Source organism: Trachypithecus francoisi, unplaced genomic scaffold, assembly GCF_009764315.1.
Source record: "Trachypithecus francoisi isolate TF-2019V2 unplaced genomic scaffold, Tfra_2.0 Lachesis_group8, whole genome shotgun sequence".
In the NCBI taxonomy this organism is placed as follows: Eukaryota; Metazoa; Chordata; class Mammalia; order Primates; family Cercopithecidae; genus Trachypithecus; species Trachypithecus francoisi.
This window is the reverse complement of record NW_022681473.1, coordinates 74050221-74069419: the sequence shown is the minus strand read 5'-3', so window position 1 is coordinate 74069419 and position 19199 is coordinate 74050221. Positions and strand designations below refer to the sequence as shown.

General features: G+C 36.8%; 1 protein-coding gene across 9 annotated transcripts in view; it reads left to right on the top strand.

Annotated features, from left to right (window-relative positions):
- The window catches only part of DLG2 (discs large MAGUK scaffold protein 2), a 1315102-nt gene that overhangs the window by 486485 nt on the left and 809418 nt on the right, over positions 1-19199 (top strand). For 2 of the 9 annotated variants that reach the window (XM_033207416.1, XM_033207418.1), the window contains exon 1: positions 40-145. The exons of 6 other annotated variants lie outside the window; for them this stretch is intronic. In XM_033207416.1, coding sequence (XP_033063307.1) covers positions 41-145 — 105 coding nt within the window. In that variant the 5' untranslated portion in view covers position 40. Of the gene's footprint in view, positions 1-15; positions 146-19199 lie in introns of those variants that run through there. One more of the 9 variants, XM_033207410.1, reaches the window with a different exon arrangement.

The window sequence follows — 19199 nt, the reverse complement described above, 5'->3', positions numbered from 1 at the left end:
GGGTTCTATGAGCTCAGTTTGAGTGTTACCAGCTTTCGCTATGCAACGGCCAAGTGCTTCTCGGGCTGAGAATTACCAGCTTTTGTGGGATACTATTGCTTCTTTAAAACAATGTGAACAAGCTATGCAACATGCATTTATTCCGGTAAGGAAAATTTTCTTTTATTTTCCTAGGGATTCTTTTATTTATTTTTCCTTTTTCTCCTGTTATATCTATAAAGAAATGTATGTATTCTGTACATTTGACGACCATGGTTATTTTCTCTATAGTTCTCGTTCAGGCTAAATATATGGTTTTTCTCTGTATGAATTCCTAATTCTTAATATGTCCAAACATTAATCAGTGAGAAAGAATAAACAGTGGTCCATTCAAACTCATCCCACTGAAGACAGTAGTTTCTAATAGTGGCATGTACTAAAGAAAGGAAACAATATTAATATTCCATATATTAATGTTTGAAACAAACTGCAATGTTTATTTCCCCATTGGTTCCCCCAGAGCTACTTGAATATCTTTTGCGGTTAGGTTTGAGATATAGATCAAGAAACCAAAATTGCTATTCTTTACTCCAAGTAAAACCCACCAAAAAAGTTATCTTGAAAAGTATAATTGCTTCTTTAGTAAAGTAGTGATGCAATATTTAGATTTTGTAAAAATGTCCGACAGAAGTTGTGTATAGCTATATAAAGTGAATTAGTGAATCAGTGTCATTGTGTTTTATTTTGGAGAAATAATGTTTGTGCTTATAATTTAACCAGAGGAATAAGGCTGGCTACATTTGATAGGCTGAGATAAGGTAAATAGAACTACCAAGAAGAATATTAAAATATATTATTTTCATTAGTCTACTTTGAAGAATTGAGATCACCAATTAGCTACGAGAGAAGATTCTTAAAAAATAATCTCTGCTAAAATTTATTTGGTACTCTCTCAAGAAAAGCATTATTTCTGACAGAACTCAAGAGCTATGCTTCTTTCAATAGTTGGAATAAATCTTCCTTGAAGTTCACATTATTTTCAAGTGACTCAGGTTAGATGCCATCATATTTTTCTCTGTAACTTGGAAATCACCTAAATGTCACAAACACTTGGCTATATTTGAAGCTCTTCTAATTGAACCACTATATTTTACTCGGATCACAGTAAGTTGATCTTGACTATTAAAGACATAAAGCTCATATAATTTTTGTAAGAAGACTAAAAAACTAATAGTGGGAAACTCTCTAAATCATATTGCTATAAGGATCCTGCTTTGAACTAGAATCTAGAAAGTATAGTTTGCTTCTCCTATCTTTATGACACTTCTCTTCCTTTTTTTTTTTTTTTTTTTGTTGTTGTTGTTGCTGTTGTTGTTATTATCAAAGTGTGATATTCCTTGTGAAGCTCAAGTATTTCCTCTCTCACGAAGCCATCCCTGGCCATGCTGGGTTAACTTCCCCCTTCTTGATTTCTTGTGTGCACCTCTGATTTATCACCTAACATTTTATTCTTAAGCGTTTTCCTCTTAGTCTCTCTAATTATATTGTAACTTTTGGGATAAATGTGAATAGGAAAGTAAGTTGAAGAAAGGAACTAACATTTATTAGTTTGTGTTCTTGTTGTCTTGTCTTGAACTCCTTAAATACAGAAGTGCATCTATTCCCAGTGTCTAGCACAGCGCCTGGCACATAAAGAGTGCTTGGTGAGCATGTGAGGAATGAGGAATGACTAAATCAACCAACAAGAGTCTCCAATTTCCAATTAATGCTTGACATTTTTCATTATTAGCTTTGTCTTTACTGATCTCATAGAATTATTTCTACTAAAGCCCATCTGGAGAAAACTCAGAAACCTTGACTATAGCATTGTAGTGGTGTAGTGGTAGGGGCAGGGATGTGTTAATACATGGAATAGACCCCTATGGGTCCAGTTAACCTTGGATTCAATTCCCATAATTCATGGGCTGCTCTTTCGTTGATTCCAGTATATGTTTCCAGTTTTCCCTACTTCACACATGCATAAAATCATGCCCAAATTATCATTCAGGTTTGCTTTATTTTTGACTGCTCTAAATCTTTTCAGAACATATTGGGAATTTGACAGTATCTCAAGCATCTTCCAAGTCTTTATTAAATATATGATTATATCATCACAATTTCATGAGAGCTTCTTTTAGAAAATATCATCATTATTAAAAATATTATCAGTTAAGAATAACTCTTTATAAACTCACTCTCAATTTATTTATTTGTCAGCAGAAAAAGTACTCTATTTATTCCCTGCTTTATGCACTTTTTAACTCAATGATATATATTTCAGGTACACACATGTATTTACACTTGTATGGAATCATTAGATACACTTCATTGTTTACAGTGTCCTAATAAATCCTAAAGTATACATACCCTATCAAGCTGAGTCTATTATATTAAATAAATGACAAACATATGGCTCAAGTAATTGCCTCCTTTAAAATAAACCTTGTTCTCTTTTAAATCAAATACTTGAAAATGAACAATGTGTATAAAGTATAGTCACATATTGATGTCGTTGATCTGAGGAGAACTGACCTGAAAAAGTCATAAGCAAGTAAATGCTCTTCTGTGCATCTACTGTGAGCGTGGATTCCTAACACATCATTATAATGCAGAGCCACCTAGATGGTCTGGATCATCTCACTCACACACCATAAGCTATGGATCACAACTGGTTTTTCAGTCAGTGTAGTTCTGTGAACTAACAATAAACCTGATATAAAATCTCAAGTCATTACATAATCTGCCCCCAGGGAACCTCCCATATAAAATTCATATTGGTGAAAGGAACCTTAAAGCAACTGATACCTGGATACTGCTGCACAAAACATCTTCAGAGAAGAAGGAAACCAAACTACGAAGTCCCTCAAAGTTTCAGGATTTGATTTCATGTATTAGATCCTGCTCTAGAGTGATAAGATGGAAATAAAATCTGGAGTCTCAAGCAAGTTCATCTGCTGGATCCAAGAGCCACAAGTGCAAAACAGCAGCACAGAACTTTTCTTATCTTTTAGCCTAAGTGTCTGGAGAATGTAAGCTCCTAAATATTTACTAAATGCATGAATTATAAAAAGATCTCATGAAGTATTTTAAATTGGTTCCATCATTGGGGGCATAAGGGCATTCTTCTAGGCAGTCAGTATTTTTGGATATTAGGCAAATCAAAGACTTTGCAGTTTTATTCCAATGAGTAGATATGCTTATTAAAAAAAAGCCTCATAATTAGTAGTTCTTTTCATAGAGACTGGCCTGTGTTTTTACTCATTTGTTAGTTCAGTTAGTTCACTCACATTTTCTGGAGCCCCTACTATGTGTCAGATACCATTCTAGACAGGACAAGTGCCCAAAAGTAAACTTAAAACTTATTTGTGACATCATCACTTTGTAAGAGAGATAGTATTACCTAATGGTGCCCTAATATCTCTTGCTGCAATGTACAAATTTGGTTTTCCTTATACTGCTAGTAATCATATCCGGATTTGATAAAAACATTCACACAGGGATCAGTGGGTCATAAGTACAATTCTTATGCTCATCTTGCTGCTAGACTTGGGGCTTCTGTCAGTCAAAAAGCAGTTGCAATACTATTCATTCATTCACTCATCTCAGAAAAACTTATTCTGACCCTAATATGAAGGTTATGCAGCTGATTAAGCATTGGGAGAGATGTAAATATGTATAAATCAGGAGAACCCCTGATTGGAATTCTGCCCCCAAGAATTTCCAAATTGATTTGCAAATCACTGTAATACCATATGCAAAATGTAGAGTACCCTAAGTGTCTATGAATTATCACAAGAATTCAGAGAAGGGGCAAGCTTCATGGAAGGCTATCTCAGCTAGGTTTGAAGGTTAAACAGAATGTTGACATTCAGTAATGATGGAAGAAGAGGACATTCCAAGTGGAGGAAACAGAAAAGGCACTTGTTAATTGTGTAAACACAGTCCATTTTTCCATGTGTTCATCCATTCAACCAATGCTTATTAAATGCCTTTTATGTGTCAGAAATTGTGATATGCCTGGAACATCTAATAATAAATAGGACATGGTCAAATCTTGCCCTGGGAGCATTTACCTTCTAGTGGTGGGGACAGACATTAAATAAACAATTACACATATATCTCTATTATATACTTGAATGCTATCTTAGGCAAGTTGTTTATAGTGTTTCTCACAATTGCAATTCAATTTTGCATGTATACGTACACAGATACCCATCAATTATCAGAAAATGTAGCAACAGTAGACACTTTTTCCGTCACTACAAACAAAAGAAATAAAACATCCTCCCAAATGTGCTATAGTTTTTAAATACAATTCATTTATCCAGCAAATAATGAACACATCCTGCTTGCCACACCCTGGACTAGGTACTCGCAGTTTAAAAAGTAATAGTTAATATTTACTGAGCACTAATTTCATATCATGCACTCTTCCAAGCATTTTACATGTATTATCTCAATTCTGTCAACAACTTCTGATGTAGGTACTATCATCTCCATTTTACAAAGCGTAAAAAAGAGATGAAGTCACGTAGTTAATAAATGGAATGATTGGTCCTTGAACTCAGTGATCCAACCTCAGAGCCCATTTTCTTAATCAACTCACTAGAGTAAGAAGAAAACGCTAAAACTAAGACAACTGTATTGCAGTGTGATTAGGAGCAGCAATTAAAAGATGTATAAACCATGGTAAATGCAGCAAGGAAGGAGTGATCCATCTGCTTGGGATGGAAAGAAAAGATAAGGAAGGCTGGACAAAGGAGAAAAGTCTTGAGACAGTTTCGAAATAGGGGTTTACAAGATGAGGGAGGTGAGAGGTTAGAAACAACTGGAACAAAGGCACTAAGGCATGAAGAGCAGTATGAAATGAGAATAGGTTACTAACTTTCTCCAACTTGTGATCTGACACTTTGAGCATTACAGAAGAAGCAAGGCCAGAACAACCAGGATGAGAGCTGGGTCATATTTAAGATCAGGAATTATACAGGTAAATCATAAAAACAACACTAAATAATTCAGGCCCACAGACAAAGGCACTGGAGCCTCAGAAGAGAACCTCAAGTTAAGAAAGAAATGATTTTCAGAAATCTGGCTTAATTATCCCGCTACCTGTGGCCTGACCTACAGGTTGACAATGGTGCCTAGAATTGAGGATATATCCATGGAGAAGCAGAGAATGTTTGTGCACGGATGTGAAAGATTGAAAGAAATGTAGAAAAAGAAAAGCAGATGAGAAACAATGTGGTCTCAAAGAAAGAGATTGAGAGAAATGAGGTAAGAGAGGCTGGACTGTGACTTTCTGGGTCCCCCAAAACTCCCAATTCTTAGTTCCAGTTTACCAGGCGGTCTGCCCTGCTGTGCTTCTTGTCCTTTTAGCCTGACAACAACTTCCAAATTTTGCGTAAGCCATTGCAAGTGGGTTTCTATTCTCTCAGCCACAGAACTTTAAGATGGGGTCAGTTAGTGACTAGTGGTAAAGGGCTAGGATACAGTGCTACTAGAAGAGGTGGGACAGAATTGAAGAGAAGATAAACAAATCAGCTGAGGACACTGGTCTTCAAAGTGAGATTGTATCCTTCAGGACTTAACTCCTATCCCCTTCCACAAGCCTTCCCTTGTGCCTAATAACTAAAAGGCATGCCTTCTCCCTCCTTACTTCAACCCTGATTAACACCCCTCTGAGGAAAAATAAGAATAGGGAAACTTCGTACCAACTGCTTTAATCTATACTTTTGTATGCAGTCATCACAATACCAACATGAAATGACCCATTGTTATTATCTACATTTTAGAGGATCAGTGGGGTTAAGTACCTTGTTTAAAATCATGTGGCCAGTAAGACAAGCAGAGAACTTAGATCTTGTAAACATAATCCCACCTGCCTTTTTTTTCATGCCTGTCATGGGACTTTGTCCCTATTTCTCTCGTGCATTTTTTTCTGCTTTGGATTATAAGCATTTGGGAGGTTTCTTTTATTTCCACACGGCACTATGAATTCTTTGCAGGGCAAGACTATGCACTTCTCTTCCTACTTTCTGCAGTGCCAAGTGTGGTGTCTTAAGTATGTTTGCTAAGTAAATCTGCATAGATGGAATGATGAATACTTAAGAAGGGAGAATTTAGGCAACAATGAAATGATAATGAGGAAATTATCCTTCTTGCCTCAAATAAGTTCTTAAACTCTGTCTCCTGAGCCCCAGCATCACATCCACTGACTCTGCCTCTCTGGTCCCTGGATGTATAGTTTGAACCATCATATGTTGAGGTCAGTTCTAAATAGGATTTGTTCAGTGATGACTTTCAGTCCCAGTTCATGGTGTTCCAAGTGTGTTTTGTCCTTTCTGGATTCTAAATATTACTTAATCCTCAACATCCTCATTCATTATAACTCATCATCCGCAATCATGCTAGATTCATTTCCCTATTTCTTTCCTCTTAACCTCACTTTGCGTTTGTTTAGTAATACCCCAATTTTTAGTCCATTTCCTTTTGAAGAATATGAACAAGTCTATTAATGGAATTTCTATTAGTATAGGAATAAAGATGACAATCTATGGAGATGTTCAATTTAAGGCAAAGCAGGGAACTACACCAGAAGCGACCTGGATAATTACAACAGCTTGGGACTGCAAGAACATTTGCAGATTGCTGGTAAAGTGGAATGAAATTGTCACTTTGGGTTTTTAACAAAAAAGCAAGAGCCTTCTATCTTTATATCTTCCTCACTTGTGAAGTTTGCATTTTCTTTGACTACTGGTCTTGTGATGTCTGTGCATATACATCTGGAGGCCACGAAAAACTAACACCAGGTGCAGGGTGCCTTCTTTGTATTCCAGTATTGCTTGTTATAAAATGTTTTGATGACTCATTAAAATGAAATATTAGCACTGATATATGTTATTATACAATAGAGTAAAACTTATATTCTGCCACTTCCACTTTCCATACCCATCCCGGGAATTGCAAAAATAGAACCCCAAGCTTATTTGTTACAGAACAGAAAAATAGACAGCTGTTCAGAGTTAATAATGGCAGTCCTCTTCCATGTAGCAAACCAAAATTTAAAAATATACACACATTAAAACCTGAAAAGCTTTAATGAGCTAATACTAGATATGTTATATTTTTTGAAGCTTCATTTAGTTATTTTTATTTAGCAAGAAGATGCTTAGGAGCAATGGGATTTCTCATTTTCATCATGTAGAGTTGAAAAAATTATACCAATGTTTTACACTTGATGCTGCTGCTGCTAAGACTACCTCTACTACTATGACCTATCTTCCTTATATTTATTTATTGTGTTACAATTTTCAAAGTAGTATAAACTAGATTACTTCTCGTTACAACTTTCACAATTACAAGTTTTCTTGTCTTCATAGTAGTTATATGAAAATTAAAGCTTAGAAAGTTGAAATGGCCAGGATCAGCAATGGTTAAACAGTAAGACATAATGTAGTAGGACTGAATTCTGAGTTCAGTTTTTATTCTGATTCAGAGTTTCAGCTACTTGAAGGATCCTTCTTCCACCATTTGCTATCTTGGATAAATTGCTCGAATTATCTGAGCCTAAGTTTCATCCAATGTAAAATTAGAAATTATATATCACTTTCTAGCATTGTTTGAAATCTAATAAAATAATGTGAATTAAATTCTTAACACAGTGCCTGACCAAAAAATGTGCCCAGTAAAGGTCGTTATTACTGTTGCTGCAAATTTTTAAATGTTATCCCAAATATATACATTTACAAATTGCATAATGTCCTCATATATGACTACATTTGCTTCTTGAAGAACCACATGATATTGACTAAATAATAATTTTTAACATCTAAACATGAATAGAAAGTTTCAGAGAGATTAAATTAATCAGCTAAGATCATTGTAGAAGTGAGGACGAAGGTCTTAAATCCCAGACAGATAATCCAAGTTCTAAACTCTTTTATTACTACTTTTATGATATTCAAAATTAGGCTAGTATTAAAATCAGGAATCATACAATTTTCATTACAGTTGCATATAACCTTAGAAATAATTCAGAGAGTTAAGTGACTTGACTAAGTTCTACAGGGTCACAGCCAGTCCTAGAAGATTCTTCTGCTAAATCCAAGTGCAGGACTAGAAGGTGCTCATCCTATAACATAAAAGCATAAGGTACAAAAGTTCTTATCCAGTATGAGTGGGTGAGGAGGAGTCATGAGATGATTGCAAATATATTTATAAGGAAGTTACCATCTCCTTTCTAGTTGGTTAGGGAAAACCTTTATAAAACAAATGAAGGTTCCAGAGTACCTGGGATTACAATTCCAGTGTATAAAGGAGTCTGAGAGCACAGAAGAGAGAGTCCCAGCCTGGGAATCATCATTTCACTCTCCAACTTGTAGCAGAGTTTCCACATACCAGAAAACAACTTGCTCCCAGTCCTCCTCCTCCTTTTTTCATTCTTTTCTCTTGTTATTTCCCCATCTCTCCTCTAGCCCACAGCAACAGATAATATTCCTCCTCTTTATATTAAACACACAGTTGTAGCATTATGCCAGGCCTACTAGGAGGTAAAGCGAACAAGCAGTATCCTTGCTTTATAGAGTAATTGAAAGTAAGAAAGTCACCGGAAAACTGAGAAAGTATGAGTAACGTAGACACTGCCACTGTGGGAAGCTAGAACAGCTGTGGGGCTAGGAACTGGTTGGCATTTTAGATCCAGAGATTTGTAGGCTCTTGGCTTGTAGAACAAAGACTTCATTGCCTAGTTGATGACAATATACAAACACATCTGCAGAATATATTCTTTGGCATCAGCAAATGCCAGCAGTATTTAGTGAACCTCTATTTTTCTAGTCCCCATTCATGTCTTCTTTTTATGTTATTTTTCTCCATGTTTTTCCTCATTGGAAATGATTCCAAATTGAACATTAATTTTGATGAAAAATGGGTTGAGGGGAGATTCTTAGACTTACAGATGTTATCAGAATTTAAAATAAGGGAAAATGAAACTAAAATATTCTCTATCCTGTTATCTTGTAATGTGCACCCAAGTGCCATTGTTTAGAAACAAGTCTTGGAATATCCTCCAGGCCCACCATAAACATGAGCACATTACAGATTACTAATGGATAACACTAAACTAACTCATACTTCATCTTTGCCTCTCTCCCTAACATTTCCTCCCACACAAAAGAACCATTCTAGATATAAAATATTTTAAGACTTTCTCTATGGCTTCACCTGTTATGTTTCAAACCTTAGTGTATGATCTAGTGTCAAATTATGGTGAGTAGGGGAAAAATGAAGGCAGAACAATTTTTTTTCTGGAGTTATAGCTTATATAAAATGGATAAAGGCAAGAATGGAAGATAGAGCTTGGTAATAATTCTCAGCTTCACTTCAAATCTTTTTTACTCTTTATATAGAAGAGAACTCCTTGCTGCTGATTACATGGTTCTTAGGCCAGTAAATTAACCTGTTTACAAGAAAAACAAAACATGAACTATGAACACAGAGCAAGAGGACCATATATAGATTTTTGAGGTGCCTTGTCTAGGGCATACAGGACATTATCCTTCAGCCAAGTCATTAGAAACCAATTTATATAATTGTTCCTTATCAAATTTAACTTTTGTCTTTTATTTCTGCATGCTTTTCTTAATGTTCTATCTTCTAGTTTTCTATGTCTGAGTAGTAAAAACAGATCATTTCCCAGAATGAAGGGTTATACAGCATCCCTGCTTTCTTTACAATATTTCCTAGTAGGATGAACTTTACAAGGAGTAAAATCAGATCCTTGATGAGAAATGGACTATTAGAGGCCATTTCACTTTTTATTCCTTAAAAAATAAAAATAAATGGGGAGACTCAGTAAACTGCTGAATTACTGAACTTACTGGGTCTAAAACTAAGATCTCCTGACTCCCTAGTTCTGCCATCTTTATATTCGGAACATAATTCCTTGACAGGAGTGTGGTTATTTCCAGGAAGACAGAGTGCCTGATTTTTTATAGCCATGTAGGAACCACCTTGATTGTCAGGTTGATTCCATTACAAATGACTCAAAACTTTATGTTTCTATTAAAAATATAAATACTATGCAGCCATGAAAAGGAATGAATAAACAGCATTTGCAGCGACCTGGATGAGACTGGAGACTATTATTCTAAGTGAAGCTACTCAGGAATGAAAAACTAAACGTTGTATATTCTCACTGATATGTGGGAGCTAAGCTATGAGGACGCAAAGGCATAAGAATGATGCAATGGGCTTTGGGGATTTTAGGGGAAGAGTGAAAGGGGGGCAAGGGATAGAAGACTACAAATATGGTGCAGTCTATACTGCTCGGGTGATGGGTGCACCAAAATCTCACAAATCACCACTAAATAACTTACTCACGTAATCAAATACCACCTGTACCCCAATAACTTATGAAAAAAAGATGGTTATGGAGTAAATGATGAAAATTGCATTCCTTTGTAATATAAGACATGAGGCTTTGAATAAATGTCTAGTTTTGGGTAAATCTTTGGGGATATGTTCCCACATTTTGTGTGGAAAGTTTGAGAAATGCTGTAGATGTCGTTTTGCTTTGTCATGATTTTTGGGTTCTTAGTTTTTTCCCCCAAATCCCATGCTTCCTCCCACCTAACTTCTCCTGAAACTTACAGTGGAATAATAAGTTAGAGGAAGTAACACTACCAGCAGCTACCGTCCTTGTTCCACTCAGGGTAGTGGTAAGACAATAATATGGATTTGGAGTCAAGAGGAGTGAGCCTTGGCTCCAGCTGGTTATTAGTCTGGTGATCTTGGGTAAGTTGTGTTACAGGTCCTTGCCTCACTTTCCTTATTATAATCATAATTGGAATATGTACTTCATAGGGTTGCAATGCGAAATAGGGAAGAATAAGCACAAAGTAGCAGTGTATAGTTAGCATAGACAAGTCTTTCTGCTTATATTTTCCTTAATTTTTGTGCTCTGCAGTGAATAGCATGGTCTGGAGTGCATGACAGGTTCCAGATGCTGACACAGGGACACCATAAGGCAGTGTGGTACAAGAACTCGTCACCAGAGGGCAGCATGCAGTTACCCCTTTCTACCCGTTTTATCTAACTCTGTTGCCTCAAGAGTTTCTCACGAATTGTAACTCCTATTGCTGTGACTCTAGTCCAATAAGTCTAAAAATCAATTAACAATTACTGTTTGAGTGTTTGAGTGTGGTGGAGTGGCTGGTGAAGAAGTAGAGAGGAGGACCCTGACCTCAAAATGATTACAATTTCTGCAAGGAGGCTTGAATATCACACATGAACCAATTAGCTATCAACATGTATAAAAATAGAAATAAATGTTAATTAAGAATGTCAGGGTTTAGTTCTTTCACATAACTTATTTCCTTTAATATTTAAAATGCAGTGTGATCTGAAGTAATACAAATAACGAGTGCTTTAAAATGTGGGGAATAGGATGTATAAACTGAGTCCTGGAGTGATATGGGTAAAGTGTCATGGAGCATCTGGAACTTTAGATTTTTCTTGCAGGATGGAAATAATTTGGTTAGAGAGATAAGATTGAGGACTGCAACTGATTTAGGATGTAGGAAAATGAAGAAATGAAAACAAAGACATTGTGGTAGACATGAGCAAGGTATGTGCTTGGAGTAGTAAGGATCCTTGCCTGGTGGAGGAAAAGAGAGAAGAAGGATGGAAACTAAATAGCAATAATTTAGTGATCCCCTATTGTGTAAAAAATCATTATCCATGTACTACGGAAGAAATAAGCCCTACCTTAACCTAAAGAACCAGGTTATTGACAGCTTGCTCCAAATTCTGGCACCTAAATCTGGATAATACAACTGTACTGCTAAGATTATAACTCTTGAGTAGCTTAGCAACAAGGAGCAGATGGTATCCACACGGATCTTTCCAGGAATAGCACCACATGGAGTGAATCAGTGAATTAAGTAGGTATGGTTATTATGGCATGGGGCACATTGACTAAACCACATTTGAGATTTAAGCTAATGACTCCATTTTTTGTGGGATCTTCAGAAATAATGTGCATAAATAAAGCAGTTAGATTTGTAAAGGCTCGGTGTGAATCAGTGGGGTTTGAGGCATTATGGCCTAATGCTGAAAAGCAAAGGGCTTAGAATCAGAACACCTGGGTTTGAATCTCAGTTTTACTTCCTTCTAGCCATCTGACATTTTGAGACATTCACAGAATCATTCTGTGCCTCTATTTACTTATCTATAGACAAGGGAAAATTCCATCAATCCTTCTGGGGTTCTGTAAGGGGTAAACAATAAAACACAAGTAAAAAGCTTACCATATTTGCTTGCTACACAATAGATAGTTGGTTAATCAATGTTAATTCCCTTTCCTTTCACTATAGAAATTAAATGATTGAATGTGTGTGATATACTTTATATAGCATGACATTGGTGGTCGATATAATTGCCAATTTGAGTTTCAGTGTTGATCTGTAGATACAGTTTTAGTCAATAATTTAGTTTAGCCTTTTATACTAAGTGTAAACAGATATATGGCGAGCATGCAGGATGGAGATCTGAAGAATCTTCATAGTAACAGTTCAAGCAATCCCCATTTCTTCATCAAAATAGGATTGATTCTAGAAAAAACTTATAAAGTAAAGAAAACTCTCTTCGGTATGGGGCACATTGACTGAACCACATTTGAGATTTGAGCTAATGGCTCAATTTTTTGTGTGGGATCTACTGGTCTCTACTTCTGTGCTTCATTCTCCAGGATGCCCCATCATTTCTGCACTAGGAAAAAAGGGAAGACCAACTCAGCCTATCTGAGGTCTTTAGGATATTCATAGGATATTCATTTATTTTCTGCAAAATACTTTACTACTTTGTATTTTAAAGGAGGATCAAACAGAGATGGTAACTCTCCAGTCCAAGGGGATAAAAAATGTAAATGATGAGTTTTCAAGGATAAGTAAGACAAATTGTGTTGACTAGAACAGACTTTGCTTATCAAATCTTAATAGAATACAGAAGCAAATGTATTGCAATGGTTAGGATTTATCCACTTTGGAGCCAGGCTACCATTGTCTGACTCTTGGTCCTGCTATTACCAGCTGAATGACCTTGGGCAAGTTACTTAACGTTATTAGTTTTCTTATCTGAAAGTGAGGGTAATCTTATTATTAAGAGTTCAGGCAAGCAGAGTCAAATTGATTTCAAACCAAAACATGAATCTTCCATCCTGTTACCTTGTTTTCTGAGCTACTCTGGTGTTAAGCTAGGTAGGTAACCATCCAGGCATTTTATTAAATGCTAGGGAAAGGGACCACAATCTTAGCTTCCTCCAAAGTTGCTTCCTTTAGACATCCTGCCACAGTCTGCAGGATGAACTAGCCAAGCCCTCAGGCACTCACATAGTTTATTCAGCACTGTTCTTGCCTCAATAAGACTAGTGGTCTTATGTCTTATGTCTCTGTAGAGCAGGTGACAAGCCAAAGCCACTGGATGGTATTAGTAGTGATAACTTAGAGCTAGGCTGGATTGAACTGCACCCACCTAGTTGTCTTGTAGAGAAGGAACTTAAAAGGAGAAGAAAATCTAGGAAAGCAAAAAATAATCTCAGTAATAAGTATAATAACCTAAGAAACTTTTTTTTTTTTTTGAGACAGAGTCTCCCCAGGCTGGCATGCAGTGGCACAATCTCAGCTCACTGCCACCTCCACCTCTGGGGGTTCCAGCCATTCTCCTGCCTCAGGCTCCCAAGTAGCTGGGTTACAGGTACCCGCCCCCATGCCCGGCTAATTTTTGTATCTTTAGTAGAGACAGGGTTTCACCATGTTGGCCAGGCTGGTCTCAAATTCCTGACTTCAAGTGATCTGTCCAGCTTGGCATCCCAAAACGCTGGGATTACAGGCATGATCCACCATTCCTGGCCTATACATGCATTCTTTATTCAGCTAAATTCTTGAGAAATAGGTTAACTGGAAAATAGCACTGTTCCATTTTTTAAGTGGGGGTTTGCAAGATATTAAGGGACCCAAATACCTCTGATAATTGGGGAATTGAATCTGAGTCAGAATAGTGATAAATTTCTCTTCAGACTGCAAAAGAGAAACTAGCAACTTTCCAGGCAGAAAATAATTGCGTTTTCAGTTTGGTAGCCTAGAAAAACTCAGGCAAAAAAAATCAGATGTTGGCGTTACCCTTATAGACTCTGGGGTTAGAAAGACATGGGTTTAAAAACTGCTCATGCCACCTCTTAGATTTGTGACTTTAGGCAAGTGACTTGGTCAATTGGGATCGTCTTTTCTTCCTTTCTTCTGTCTTTCATTCCTTCCTTCTTTCTTTTTAATGGGAACAATAATGTTTTCTTAGAACACTGTAAAAATTAAATGCATTCAAATGTCTTCAAGTACTTATAGCATTCCTGAAACATAATAATCACCTTATATATGCTTAATACTTTATGATTGTTATTCTTGTTATTCTCAGTTTTGATACTATGTAATTGTGAGATCTGGGTTACGTCATATTCTTTGTCTTCATTTTCATATTTTTAGAATGTAAGAGTGTAATTAAATGTTCCTTAAGATCTCAGCTTTAAAAGCTCTATGATTCTAGAATATATTTGTTCTTCCTATTTTATTCTTCCTCTCTCACACAACCATCGATGTGTCTTTAATCAGTCAATTACCAATTTATTTGAGGCTTACTCAAAGAATGCCTGAATCAGTCAGTCTGGGTATGCTGGGGCTGTTGGCCTTTTCCTAGGCAGGCCTCCTACAGGTCTCTTCTCATGACACACTGGGCCTCAGCAACTGCACCTGAGGAAGGAGGGGAAGGTTCTTGGGCCAGCCAAGATAAAAGCATGTGAAATACATTTAGATTTGAACTGGCTTGTAACTTGTTGATCAACAGTAAAAACTAGGATCTGGCCAGGTGTGGTGGCTCACACCTATAATCCCAGCATCTGGGGAGACCGAGGCAGGTGGATCACTTGAGTCCAAGAGTTTGAGAAAAGCCTGGGCAATATAGCAAAACCCTGTCTCTACAAAAATTACAAAAATCAGCCAGGCATGGTGGTACATGCCTGTAGTCCCGACTACTTGGGAGGCTGAAGTGGGAGGATGGCTTGAGCTTGGGAGGCAGAGGTTGTAGTAAGCCAAGATGGCACCACTGCACACCAGCCTGGGTGAAAAGGTAAGACCCTATCTGGAAAAAAAAAAAAAAAAAAAAAATAGAATCCAGACATAACTGGTGAAATCTGTTTTTATTCTAAGTGGCAGCAGAATATGGCTCTGGAGGCAGATTGCTTGGGTTTGAAGATTTACCAGCTATTTACCAGCTGTGTGACTTTGAGAAAGTTATTTAACTTCTGTTTCCTCACTTCTACTTTGAGAATAATAGTGCTTGTCTCATAGAATTGTGTGAGGATTAAATAAGTTAATTTACATAAAGTATTTGCTATATAAGTGCATATTCTTATTATCTGTCCCAGTATTAATATATCAAAGGATTTAGACGTGGCAGGGTCATAATAATACAAACCTTCAAGTCATGATAATTATAGGTTCCAAGTAAATCCTCCAAATAGGAGTAGGGTCCTGCCAGCACCTAGAGATGTGGAACTCTAGCCTAAAAGATTGTGGAAAAGGAGAGGAAAGACAGGGTTTCAGTTCCAATGGAGAACTAAAATGTGATTCAGGAAATGAAGGTGGAAGTCACTTCCCCAACCACGCCACATTTTTCTTTCCAGAGTAAGTCAACATAATAGAGGGTTACGGGGAAAAGTCTAATACACACTACAGTTATCCTGGGTTCAACACTCAGCATATCTAATCCAGTACTTAATGTTAGATGTCTTACTTCAAAGTTGATGGGGTGTGTGGGTAGTAACCTCAATATTCTACTTCCCTAGCCAGGATTAGGGTATGATCTGATTGGGGCTTATCCTGATGCAATCTTCTTTGTGAATTGTGAAGCAAAAAGTCTGCTAGCATGCTATCTAGTAGCTGCCAGTCTAAAACAGCTAATATTTACTTAGAGGTTCTGGGATCTCCAACTCTCATAATGAAATCACACACACACACACACACACACGCCCACACACAGGACTCATTTTCAAACTTTCAGTGGCTTCCATTTTGTTTCAAAATGTCATGCCATACCATACATAAAAGTCATTTATGGGGCCTGTGTCCCTCTAAATAGACAAGAAATCTTACCCACTCAGTAATTCTGTCCTGTAAGGCTGATAAGATAAGTCAAAGGTATCCAAAAGCAGCTCATATGTTATTCTTGCCGTATTTTACCGCCTATTTAAATTGGTATAATGACAATCACCTGCCTTCCATTTGCATGTCCCAGGTCAGTTGAAATCCCTGCGTAGTTCCTAGTACCATGAGTGTTGCTGTTCATTTTTTGCTGATCTAGTTCTCTCCTTTTCTATCTTACTTCTTAAAAGTCTAGGTATTAGATTAAGTCTTTTGACCTTCCCACTGATTAGCCTACACTTCTTGGAGTTAAGCTTCATGAGAGTGTTTCTTGGCTGACTAGCTACTGTATATTTCCTTCCAATACCTTGCTTGAGGAGGCTTCTTCACCATAGTTGGCTTCATGACCACCTGCCCACATATGTCAGAGGCATTTCCCATATCTGACACTTAACACATATCAAGAGGTAACCACGCTAGTCAAAATCAATGAACTCCTTTGTAAAGTTGCATTCATTTTGTCAGATTCTTTTTATTTAGAGTCTCTTGGAAGCAAGCCAAAAAAGTGTATCTATTACTAGTATAAACAAAATTGTTCATGTAATATGAGAACATTTGTATTCACATGGAGCCCAAGGATAGGAAAATGGCTGACATTTATTAATAACTTGATCTAATAGTTTAAATTATATCAGTATTCCTTCTGCTTACTTCTTGCTTCTCTGTAATTAGCTGTACTAGTCCCTTTTGCTGAAAACTGGCTTTCTCTGCATGGAAGAGAATGTCATATAAAAGGCAAACAACATAAAAAAAGGCTTCATAGTTTGGTTTACTCAAGAAATAGTTTTTTTTATTTTTCTTCCTCCCTTATAGTTTCAAAAATCTTGCCTAGATGTATATAAAGACGTCTTGAAGTTTCTGATTAAAAGAAGATTTTGTTCTAGATTTTTCATAAATATCTTTTCAGTTAATGGAAATAAGTATATTAAAGAAGGACACTAGAATCTGCTGAGCCACCAGTTTGATTTTGGCATCCAATTAAAGAGGATATCAAAAGGAAGAAAGAGAGTATATGGCCAGATGCGGTGACTCATGCCTGTACTCCCAGCACTTTGAGGGCCGAGGCGGGTGGATCACATGAGGTCAGGAGTTTCAGACCAGCCTGGCCAACATGGCAAAACCACATCTCTACTGAAAATACAAAAATTAGCCGAGCCTGGTGGCGGGCACCTGTAATTCCAGCTACTTGGGAGGCTGAGACAGGAGAATCACTTGAACCTGGAAGGCGAAGGTTGCAGTGAGCTGAATTTGTACCACTACACTCCAGCCTGGGTGACAGAGAGAGACCCCATCTCAAAAAAAAAAAAAGACAGTGTATATGGCAGCGCAGTGTGAAGTGTGGAGAAAATACTTGGTGGGAACTATCAAAGCAACTGGATAGTTGGTTTTTAAGACTCAGAAACAAACTAGATCAAACTAGTCATAGCCTCTCTTGACTGTAAAAGTGAACAAAGAATCAGGGGCCAGATGAGCTAAAGGAAGGTTTGGAATTACCAACTGGTGAGAAGAGCACATTCATGGGCCATGTTTGGAATTCAGCTACACTCTGTGTAGTCTGGGGTAGGCTGTGAAGGTCCTGAAGCAGGGCAGTGGGAGAGTCTTCAGAGAGCCTGGTGTAGCAGCACAGTGGGGGTATGTCATTCAGAAGAACCTACTGTGGCATCTCTTTGGCAGTCACACCAGGGCGTTACCAATGTCAGATGTATGTGATATATGTTTATTTTGATACAACCTTGTTTGTTCATGCATTTTTAATGACTTTTAGAGAGATAGGTATTAACTGTGTCTTCTGGATCCTTTTGGCACCAAGAAGGAAAAATAAACTTTCCATATAACATAGATTCCACATAACATAGATCTTGTCCTTCAAGTTCTTGTCCTCTACTTCAAGTGGAGTCCATTCACAGACTCCATATCCTAGAGTTATGAAATTATTATTATTTTATTAAAGCTGAATTTAGTAAAGTAATAGTGACTAAACAAAGAAAGAAAGTGATACTGGATATTGGAAAAGTAGTCACAGTCTTGTTGATATCATGAGATTTTGGGGTTCTGGTTACCTTAGAAGTGCTTTACAAAGCTCGCAAAGATATATTACTTTCCTTTATACCCACTTCTATACTTTATCACTACATTTAGTCAATAAATTCTAAGTATTTCTCAATATTCTTTGAGCTCCTTCTGTATACCCAAGTGCTGTGGAGAATTCTAGAAAAGTATACAATACTTGTCAATTTTTAGACATGTAGTCTTCTTGGAAGGACCAAATTTACATTAAAAAATGAAAAATAGCAACATAAGCATACAAAAGTTTTAAATGGCATTACATAGGAAATGGACTTATGTATAAAATTTATTCCCATAACACATTATTATAATCTATAAGAAAGAAAAGCAAAGATGGGATGAAAGCCTCAAATCAAATTAATACATATTTATTAATCAAAACTACACTAGAAAATATGGGGAAATGCAGGAATTGCATGTGATATTCAGAGAGTTTTCAGTCTAGTCTTGGATATGAGGCACACTTTCGTGAGTCATGGAAACCAAACAGAAAGCATAGGAGAGATGTCATCAAAACTAAAAACCTTTTAAAAATACATAATAAGGCTTCACCAGACTTTGTTCAACATCTAACCTGCAGTATCCTTAGGCATCTTTTGCCTTCAGGATGGTCTTTGCTTTGTCTAATTCTTGTATGGTACTCTCGTTTAGAGCTCACATATCACTGCAAACTCATGATAGAACCACCTAGATCCTGGGATTATGAAGCAGCTTAGTGGGGAAAAATGAATTTTGAGGTCAGAAAAAAATAATATTCAAATGTTAAATCTCATTTTCACCGAGCCTCATTTTCCTCATATATAACATAGAAATAGTGATAATAATGCCTCCTCAATATGGTTTTATGGAGATTAAATGAAGATGTAT